At 44.4% G+C, this 10,742-nt stretch overlaps 1 protein-coding gene across 1 annotated transcript in view; it reads left to right on the top strand.

The window, feature by feature from the left end:
- Nucleotides 1–10,742, top strand: part of ABCA1 (ATP binding cassette subfamily A member 1) — a 125,736-nt gene that overhangs the window by 61,001 nt on the left and 53,993 nt on the right. The window contains exons 8-9 of the mRNA XM_040631674.1: nt 4,961–5,053; nt 9,356–9,596. Of these exons, the coding sequence (XP_040487608.1) occupies nt 4,961–5,053; nt 9,356–9,596 (334 nt within the window). The remainder of the gene's footprint in view (nt 1–4,960; nt 5,054–9,355; nt 9,597–10,742) is intronic.

Here is a 10,742-nt window from a genome sequence, read left to right as displayed (position 1 = left end):
GAGACAGATACTACCCTGGAGTTGCGTGCTTTTTGCTTTATACCATATGGATGTATTTGCATTCTGTTAATAACAATATACCCTATTGGTTTGTAGGTGTTCACATCGTATAAATGTGTATATTGATCTGCAACTTGTCTTTTTCACTCCACATTATCTTGTTGAGATTCATCAGTATCAATAACATGTAGCATCTGATTCATTTTAACTGCTACATGGTATTTCCTTTATATACTGAAATTAAAAAAAATCTGTTCTTCCTGTCTTTGGCTTATTTTTTTCACATTGTTTATGGTGTCTATTGGTGCATAGTTTTCTACTTTTGAAAGTTGAAGTCATTTTTTCCACCTTGGTTTGGACTTTTTATATTTTGAAGGCCTTCCCCTACCCCAAGTTCATAAAGACATCTTCTATATATTTGCAACTTTCACTTTTTACTTTTAGCTCTGTAATCTGCCAAGAACTTAATTTTGTATAGTAGTGTGAGATGGAAAACTTTCTGATCTTTCTTACATGAACAACTAGTCCCAGCAATAGTAATTAAATAGCCCATCTTTTCCCCATGAATTTGTAATATTTAGTTTGCAGATTCTCATCAGTCTCTTCTCTGTATTTTATAACATCCAAGCCCAGAAAAGTAAAATGAAGTCTTGAGCAAAATATCTGGATACCCTGAGCTTTAAACGATGCTGAAGGTGAATTGTGTGTAACTCCAACACATCTTTGAAAATGGATATTTGTTTGTATTGACAATAGGTTGCGAATACTTACATTCATGAATACTGAGCATTTAATCTCAAACAACAATTAGTGTAAAAAGGGATCCTAATAATGACATTGATTGTCTTACCTATTACTTATGGCTGGGTTTAGCCAGTGTTTCTCTTAGAGACCAAAACCTAAATTACAAGCAAACCAGAGCTCAGACTATTGACAACAACCATATGATGTGGTATCGCATTTGTGTCTGAATATGTAAAGGTCTGATATCCATGGTAAATGTAATGAAGTCCTTGTATTTATGTCTGTGGTCAGCTGTGGTGTTCATGGGTTAAACAGTCCTGCAGTGTCCATGCGTGGAGCTTTGCTGAATTGTGTAGCTTTTAAAACAAGAAGAATAAGCCTGCCTCAAAGGTTAAGACATTTAAGTTGAAAAACCTGAAGGGAAAATTAGTACCTATGAAAGTTTAAATTCGTTCAGATGAGGAAGTCGTCGTCTAAGAACAGCATGAACGGCTGATTGATTAGTACCCTTCCGGGGAGAGGTGACTGCTAATGTTGACAACAGGCCAGTGGCATAGCTAAGGTTTCAGAGATGTGGCCTTTCGTACTTGGTGGCTGTGAACTCAATTGGTGTGACGTTCTGGCCTCACATGCATTTCTTACCATCTCTGATCCCAGTCGAGGCTAGGGGAATGGATTGGTCTCTCTTCAGTGCTTCACCATCCAAAGCAGACAGCCTCATGTTGACCAGACGTGGAATGTACAAACAACCACCTCCGTGCAAAGTAGGCTGTGAAAAAGAGGCATGAACATTGCCCAAGGGGCTATGGTTTAGTGGTTCTTGAACTTCTCTGTGCAAAAAAATCCTGAGGCTTCTTGGCTCACATGCCTCACTTCTGAATCAGTAGGGTCTCCGAGGGCTGGGAGGCTGCACACCTAACAAACATGGCAGCTGGTGCTGGTGCTGGTGCAAGAGCTCTGGGACCACACTGTATCCGCGGAAGCTGCTCCTTCCCAGTTGTCTGCCATGGTTTTGGTTATCGTTAAAGGCAATTGGTACTATTTAAATGCAGTATTTCCTTTTTGTAGATTCACTACGTTTGTTTAATGAACTTAGGAAAGATATCTCTACTATAAAGGTAAAAATCAATACCCCTATAAATAGAAGGGGCACATCCATATGCATTAAGGTAAATGTGTGTGTGCGTATACATGGGTGTATGTGTGTAGGTATAAATACACACATATACCTAAACGTAGGTGATGATTTTTCCTTCCAGTTTTTCAGTCTAAGTGTCAGCCCTGGAGCAAGTTTATATGTGTGCGTGTGTGATATAAATATACATCTGTAGTTATAGTTCATCCACGGAACATTACTAAATATAAGTATATATTTCATCTGCTTAACATCTTTTGTTTCACAGTTTTGCAAACACTGAGGGAAAAGGGGGCCTTAGGGAGGAAAGAAGCCTTCATCTCAAGTCTTCAGGAATTAGGTCTAGTCTTACCTGAAGAGGATTTCTTGTGTTAGAAATCGCACGTTGGGTGTGGCTGGTGTGCTTCGAGATGACAACTCTAGCTCTCTGCTCAGCGGAGGGAGGACGCCTCGACAGGCGAGACAGTTCTTGGAGAACTAGCCAGGAAACAGAGGATGGATGTCTTTTCAAGAACTAGAAAACCCTTCAGTTTTGGTAGTAAATTTCTAGGGAAGGGAAGAGGAAGGCAGGGGTGACATTTCTGAGGACTGTGAGGGCTCACTGTGTGCCAGGCGCTGAGTGAGGTGCTCTGCACATGTCCTGTCACGTCGCGTTTTTGACCATCCCAGCAGACGTGCGCACCACGAACGCTGCTGCATAGCTGCAGAAATCAGGCCATGGGGAGTTTGAGCCATTTGCCCAGGGTTCGGTAGCCACCCCCAGTCCCCAGAACCAGAGAAGAGGGTCATCAGAGTCTTATTTCCATTCATACTTTATGAAAGAAATGGATTAACTACCAAATTTTAAGTTGTGAAAAAGGACATTAAGTTAATCTGGCGTTTTTTGTTTGCCGCGCAATCCTGAGCGTGTGTCATCCATGGGCCTGATATAAGCACAGAAACCCTTTACTTCCCATGCCTTCCAAAGGAGACCTCTCAGCTTGTAAAAGTTTTCTTATTGTAGGTTCTGTAGGGTCAGCTTTTAATGTGATAACCTTTAGTGACGATGTAAACCTGTAGTAAGAAAGTAAAGCACCAAAAACCTCCCACCTGTTTTTGCTCATGATTACTTAGTGGAACGATTGTTAACATAATCTGTGAGTTGCATCACCGAGACCTACTTGAGTGGAGTGGTTAAGGGAGATCAGAGGCCTGAGGACGGGGAGTGTGGGAAAGGTGGACCCTGGTGAGTAAGCCATTCTAGGAGAGCTCATGTGTCAGGTTGGACAGATTCTTGCATAGAACCTTTAGACAGATTTTATCAGAAATGTACATCCAGGATTTGGCTTGGATATTATGATGATCATGATGATACTAACTTTTAATCTTCTGTATTTGGAGTTCTTTCTTTCTTTCTTTCTTTCTTTCTTTCTTTCTTTCTTTCTTTCTTTCTTTCTTTCTTTCTTTCATTCAAGTAAGCTCTACACCCAGTGTGGAGCCCAAAGGGGGCTTGAACTCATGACCTTGAGATCAAGACCTGAGCTGAGATCAACGGTTGGTCCCTTAACTGATTGAGTCTCCCAGGCACCCCTGGAGTTTTCTCTATCTATCTATCTATCTATTTAATATTTTATTTATTAGACAGAGATATGACAGAGACAGCGAGAGTGAACACCAGTGGGAAGGAAAGAGAGAAGCAAGCTTCCCAGTGGGCAGGGAGTCCAACGTGGGTGGGGCTCAATCCCAGAACCCTGAGATCATGACCTGAGCCAAAGGTAGCTGCTTAACCAACTGAGCCACCCAGGCGCCCCCCTCCCTCCCCTGGAGTTCTTTTTAAAGGAAAATCTCCCCAGCTGCTATTTCTGAGATAATGATGAACTCTGTCCACTTCCAGCTATTTTCCACATAGTCTGTATTATGATTTCACAACATTCCTTGATACAAGACAAATAGGAAAATAGCCCAGCCTTGGGGCGCCTAGGTGGCTCTGTCATTTAAGTGTCCGACTCTTAATTTCAGCTCGTGTCATGATCTCTGGGTCGTGGGGTCAAGCCCTGCGTCAGGCTCCACACTCAGCATGGAGTCTCCTTGAGTTTCTCTCCCTCTGCCCCTCCCCCTGCTCATGCTCGCTCTCTCTCTCTCTCTCTCTAAAATGAATAAATAAATCTTAAAAATAGCCCAGCTTTCTCTAGATTAAAGAGGTGTCTGATACTAAATAAAATGATGCCCATAGAAGCACCAAGGAAAGACGGGTTTTCCCAGAAACTTCTTTTTTTTCTATTTAATGAATAAAAATGATGAAACTAGCCCTGCATCTTTTTCTTTTTGGAAGCCTGAAAACTCAGAACCCAAATTTGAGACTCCTCAGCTCTTGCCTCAGGGTCCATGCATCATTCTTCTTTTTCTTCTCTAGCTTAGGCTTTCTGCCCTAACTTATCTTTTCCTTGGGTCCAATGATTTTCATGTATTTGCTGTGAAACTAGGTGGCATATGACAGCAATTAAATATACCATGAGTAAATATAAAGGTCTGACTAAAAGTAGATATACAAATACGCATTCTGTATTAAATTTCCAGTGTTAGAAAGAGTGCTGGCTTGAGCAGAATGAACGAGAATTTCTCCTTTCCATGCTTTTGGCAGCTTTAAACTTTATATATTCTTCCTTTCTTGTGAGCCATTAGAAATTTGTTTTCTCAAGGTCATTCCTCTGTTGCCCATCTTGCAGACAAAGTTGGGAATTTGTGGTCAGGCTTGCATTGGAGACACACACACACACACACACACACCCACCCACACACACACACACACACACGCACACACACACCCCTGCATGAAATGGTTTTATCTGTTGCATATCAAATAGTTTTAAATATATATTTCTACACTATTTAGAAGCATTCATCAGAGGATTAGTAATTCTTATCTGAAACAACCTGCAGACTGGCAGTTAGGATAAATTTAGTGTCTTATTTTGGTTAGGAGTGGGTTTCTTGTGGTTTAAACTCAAGATTGTGAATGGTTTTAATTAACTTGTTTATTTTCAGTAGAGATTTCAGGTTTACATTTGAGCTTAGAAACAAAGTATTTTTTTCTCATTCCAGAGGGAACTAAACTCTAAGTCTCCCTTCCTGAGCAAGGAACTGGCTAAAGCCACAAAAACTTTGCTGGATAGTCTCGGGACTTTGGCGCAAGAGGTAAGTTGTGTCTTTCCTGCACCAGGAGGCAGACCATCCACTATGGCTTTTTCTCCACCCTGAGTGTGGCTCAGAGGGTCCTTTTGATTTGACTATTACGTGACCTATAAAATCAATTTTAGAAGCATCTGTGATCTTAAAAATTATCTGGTTTGAGCCCCTTACTTTAGAGGTGAAGAAACCAAGGACAGAGATGCCTCAGAGCTAATTAGTTTGCGGCTGAAGTCACGGTACCTAGTCTAGAACTTTCTCGCATTGTTACTCTCTGACCCTAGCAAGGCTGGTCCTTTCACCAAAACATGTGTTTGCTAACTAACGGGGATAGCATGAACCCCTAATTCAGACCTTCCCCTGTAAAGCCTGGCCTCTGACGTTCACCTTTGGGACTGTCCTTTCTTGACGAACATTAAGTTGAGTTTGCCTTTTAGGTCTACATGTTGACAAATATATCAGAATAACCTTATATTTGCAAGATCAGGGGGGCCTGTAGGTGCTGGCAAAAGCAGTTAACCTTTTCTCTGCCTGCCAGCCAGCGTGTGCTTCACGTCGGTGATGCCCAACCTTGTTTCTGGTTAGACTTGGAGAGGAGGAGCTGCCTGGAGCCCAGTGTGTGAGCAGCTGAGCCAGGGGGTGGTGATCAGAAACAATCAGGCCTAAATGTCCAGGACAGTGGATAGGAATAATGTTCTCAGACTTAGTCCAGCCTTATTTTGAATCGTTTCTCTAAATCATTTTTTGGTATTTGTTTTATTTTTCTCAAATATCAAAATTTAGGTTTCCTAGAATAAAAGTATTGTACGTTCATGATGGAATGTGCAGAACATTTGGAAAACACAGAGATTAAACACTGTTGACAATTTGGTGTATTGCTTTTAGTTCAGTTTTCTTTTTTCTTTGAATTCTGCTCATGGGTGTCTGACTGAAGAAGCTTAGGTTTTGGGTCCCTTTCACAAGAAGTCCTTTCCAGCCTGCCATTTGTTATTCTGCTTGTGAATGCTGGTGACCTTTATGTAAGTGCAGAAGCTGGGTCACCTGGGGCTCTTCCAGGAGGCAGAAAGAAAAACAGAAACTGACTGGCAAGTCCATAGCCATTTCTCTAGTCCTGTTAGCAGGCATCAACATACCCTGTATTCTCCCAGCTTTCCTCCCAGCCTTAGAGCAAGTAGAGCAGAGACTGTGACATGGGAGGGTGTCTCTAAATTTAGGGTCTGGGTACAGTGTTTTCTCTTACATCACTGGTCTGCCTTTTGTCCGGGGTAAGAAAAATAATTGAAAGCATGTGATGTTCCCATTGCTGATGAGGCAGAAACTCTCCACTGAGCCATATATCATTTTTCTTGGCAGCTGCTTCCTTGTGCCCTGCTCGCTCCCTGGGCCAGGGCAAGCAAGGACCACCCGCTCCTCTCTGTGGAACACCTTCAAGTCCCCGTGACCATGAGTTACTTATTGTCTAACTTGCTATTTCCCTGGGACAAATGAGGAGAAGATAAATAAATGCATGTGTGTATCTGTTCAGTGTTTGAAAGGAAGTTGAATGTTTTGACCAAAGCACCACCCTTGAAAGGAAAAGGGAGCTAACAATTTCTAAGGACCTCCCCCTGATTCATGCAGTTTCACCCAATTTCCCTGTATCATTCACACGACAAATGTGAGTAGGTCTTACTGTGCCCATTTTACAGATGGCACTGAGGCTCAGAAAAGTGGGACTCACAGTCATCTAGTTAGTTAATTGGCAAAAACTAGGATTTGAACCCAGGACTGTTGGACTACAAACCCCATGTTCTTGGTACTATGGCCTACTTTTTGTGTGGTGAACTCTGATGGAAACTAGACTAGAATAGAAACGATACTCTTCAAGGAAGGAAATACAGATTAACAGGGCCTGGCAATTGGGTGGAAATGGAGACTTTAGGAACTAGATGAGTGAAAGCTGGCATGAGCTCCACATCTGGGTGACATGGACGGTGTGCCTGATGAGATGGGGAAGGCAGGATGGGGAGCCTCCCAGTTATCTCTTCAGCCCCTACCATGTGCCTGACATTGCTAGATGGTGGGGTCTCAAAAGTGAGCACACTAGCTTTCCTGTTCTTGTGGGGCTTGTGTGGTGGGAGATAGAAATAAACAGGTCAGCATATAATGTGCCAGCAAGCATCTCACCATGAAGAAAAATAAAGCAGGGTAAGAAGGATAGAGGGTGCTGAGGTATTGTTTCAAAGGGGTGATTAGAGAAGTCCTCTCTGACGAGGTGACAGTTGAACTTGAAGACATGATCATGTATTGTCCACTCCAAGCAGGAACAGATACAAAGACACTGATGTAAGGCATGATTAAGGAAGGCCTTTAAAGACCCAGGAAGGAGGATGGTATGGGCCGAACAGAGGGAACACAGTGGAGAGGGTGCTGGGAGCTGAGGCCAGGGAAGGAGGTGAGCACCGTGCAGGCCTGGTAAGGCTGGATTTACGCTGCGAGATGGGAGGCCAGTGGGGGGTTTGGAGCACAGGGTATATGATGTGATCTAGAGTATGAGACTGTTTACTTTCTTTCTGCTAAATCGAGAAGAGACTAAGGTGGGGGCAAGGGAAGAAGGGGGCCACTGCAATGTCTTGAGAAAGTAGTCAGCCAGCCATTCAGTCACTCCATAGATGATTATCAAACACCATCTTTCATGGGCTGGAAGACAAATGGCCACCCTTCCCCCTGAGTAGGAGTGCTTCACAGAGGAAGTGTGGAGCGTGAGCTGAGGTGTAGAAAAATGAATAGGAGTTCTCCCCAAGACAGGTGCTGAGAAGAACCAACAGTATGGAATAACTCCGTCATGCTGGTGCCTCTATCCAAAGATGTACTGGTTTTATGTGGGAAGAAATTTGTTCTTTTGGTTGGGGGCTGGTGAGCTGGTGGTAGTGATGCAGCCTGTGGAAAGAGAAGTGAGTGGCTCTCACTGTCATTAAAACATCTCTAGTGCTCTTCACCCACCAACAAAAGGAAAGGTAGTCTGACTACCTCTGCCCTCCCTGTCTAGATACCTCATCCAGGTGATAAAAAGATAAAGTAAGGAAAAGCTGGCCATCTAATTGTGTTCTTGTAGTATATGTCAAATGCTTCCTCTTTGGAGGTAGAAATGTTTGTGACCTCTGACTTGTCCCTGGAGTGCCTGGTTTCCCCCTGGAGGCAAAAGGCAAAGTCAGGATCTGCAGTATTGAGGACCATGTGACCCAAAGGAACCAGGAGGGCCTGAGATAGAAAACTGGGCACACGGTGTCAGAATCTAAGCCTTCCACAGGGAGTGGGCAGGGCCCCTGGGTCTCTCCCCTCTGCCCTCCATGGCTCAGTCTTTCGGGTGGTGAGAACATGCAGTGACATTTCAAGGAATGTAGAAATGTATTTCTGATTTATTGTGAAATGTGTAGAAATGCAAAGTGCTTGATAAGTATTTAATGGTAAGAACAATTGGGCCAAGAACTCTACAAGGTGCTGGAGCACATTTGTCTATGAGACAAAGCGCTAGTTGAGTGTAAGTCACAGACACAGCCCGTGGCGCTGGGACGTGGGACTCATCCTTTGCAGGGCCTTCTCTTCTATTTCATGTGATTTACTCTGCCCCCGCTCTGTTCAGCTTCATCATCTTGGCAAGAAGTTGGGCCCTCAGAGAAGTGACTTTTGTAAGGCTGGAAGTGAATGAGACCTGTAGCTGGGATTCAGCCTCGGGTCTCCCATGTTATGCTTCTCGTGTTGTCCAGCACTTCACTGAGACCAGGATGGGCACGTCACACATGCTACTTTCCCTCCCAGGGGCAGAGGCCTCCTCAGTTTCTACAGGGAAGTCTAAGGTGTTTTAGAAATGAGCACGTGCTCTAGGGTGTGAGTCATTCCTGATGGATGTATGTGAACACATGGCTATTCAGAGAAAGCCTTCTCTTCCATCAACCAGAAGATAATCCAAATGAAATAAAGCCCATCCCCAGGGGCTCTACTGACCTCTAGTTTGTGCTTTTCAATCTCGAATTTGCATAGGGATCACCTGGGTGTCTTGTGAAAATGCAGATTTGAATTGTAGTTGGCTAGATCTGCACCTCGCCAATAAGGCCCCTGCTGGTCCCTGGACCACCCATGGAGTAGCAGGGTGCTGGCAATCCCATCCCAAGGCTCAGAGGACACGACACAGATATGTTCTGGGGTGTGGCTCTGGAGAGGTCAAGGAAATAAGCTGTTTCTTTCTCTTTCTTTCCCTCACCCTTGCGATACCCTCCTCTCCTCCTTCCCTTCCCCCTCCCTTTCTCCTCCTGATCCCGATCCGGGCACCAGCTGTTCAGCATGAACAGCTGGAGTGACATGCGGCAGGAGGTCATGTTCCTGACCAATGTGAACAGCTCCAGCTCGTCCAGCCAGATATACCAAGCCGTGTCGCGCATCGTCTGTGGCCATCCTGAGGGTGGGGGCCTGAAGATCAAGTCCCTCAACTGGTACGAGGACAACAACTACAAAGCCCTCTTTGGCGGCAATGGCACAGATGAAGATGCTGGCAGCTTTTATGACAATTCTACAAGTGAGTGTCTGCGTAGACGGAAGCCCCCCTTAGTGCTAGCCTGGATCCCGCATCCCTCCTCCCCCATGTTTACCCTTATCCTCTGGAGCACCGTTGGAAGTGTACGTGTCTGTTTGCCCACCAAGCTGAGCTCCTAGCGGAGACTTTTCCTTATCAGCGAACCGCCTCCCCCTGCTTTGAATGGGGCCTGGCAGATCTCAGGTACATGGTGTCTTTATCAAATGCAAGAGTGATTGAAAGCCAACCCCCCCAGTTTCCTGAGAGTTGTAGGAGGGGAATTACCAGAGAAATCAAGGATCTTCTTCTTCCTCCTCCTCCTCTCCCCTCCCCAGACATGCTGTATATTAAAAACTTTAAAATAACAGAATGACGACAGCAATAAAAGCTAACATTTAGGGAACATTTCCTGTGTACTGGGCATTCTATTGACGTTATCTCATTTAACCCTTCCAGGAACCCTGCAAGGAAGTTTGTATAACCCCCCATTTTATAGGCTCAGCAAGGTTAAGTGACTTGATCGGAGCCACACCATAGTGAATCCACAAGAGCCGGGGTTAAGCCCAGATCTGCCTGGCCCTGTGCTTTTTTCCCCGTAAACCACGTGGCCTCTGAGATAGCTGTTGATGTGGTGTGTGTGCCATCAGACTCAGACATTTGATCTGCTGTTTGTTTTTGGTGCTTAGCTGCAAGGTGGTGTTACAGAACCTTGTAACTCCGTATCTGCTTCTCACACTTGGGCAGTTTCGTGGGGATGTGTTCCGTCTGGTGGCAGCAAGGAGCCAATGTTACAGTTTTAGACAATGGCATCCTTTTCCTTGAAAACATGATGCAAGTGAGCCTTTCTCCATTTCCAACCGCAGGTGTCTCTTTCAGACACTGGGTGAGGCAGCCTTTTGTGCATTACTGTAACACAAGAACCTTTTATTCTTCTCTGGAGTGAAGCACTCCAGACATAGCAGGTTGCTTTGCAAGCCTAGAGGGGATGGCATTAGAGGCAGTTTTCTGAAATGCCGTCTGCTCCACTCCCTCACTTGCAAGTCAACCCAAGGGAAACTTTATTTGCAAAGCAGATACAACTATGAGGAAACCTTTTTTTTTTTTTTTTAATATATCCTCTCTGCAGCATATAGAGGATGCTTGCCATCT

The sequence above is a fragment of the Ursus maritimus genome, unplaced genomic scaffold (assembly GCF_017311325.1).
Source record: "Ursus maritimus isolate PB19 unplaced genomic scaffold, ASM1731132v1 scaffold_17, whole genome shotgun sequence".
In the NCBI taxonomy this organism is placed as follows: domain Eukaryota; kingdom Metazoa; phylum Chordata; class Mammalia; order Carnivora; family Ursidae; genus Ursus; species Ursus maritimus.
The sequence above is the reverse complement of the archived record's forward strand: the minus strand, read 5'-3'. Positions and strand labels throughout refer to the sequence as shown.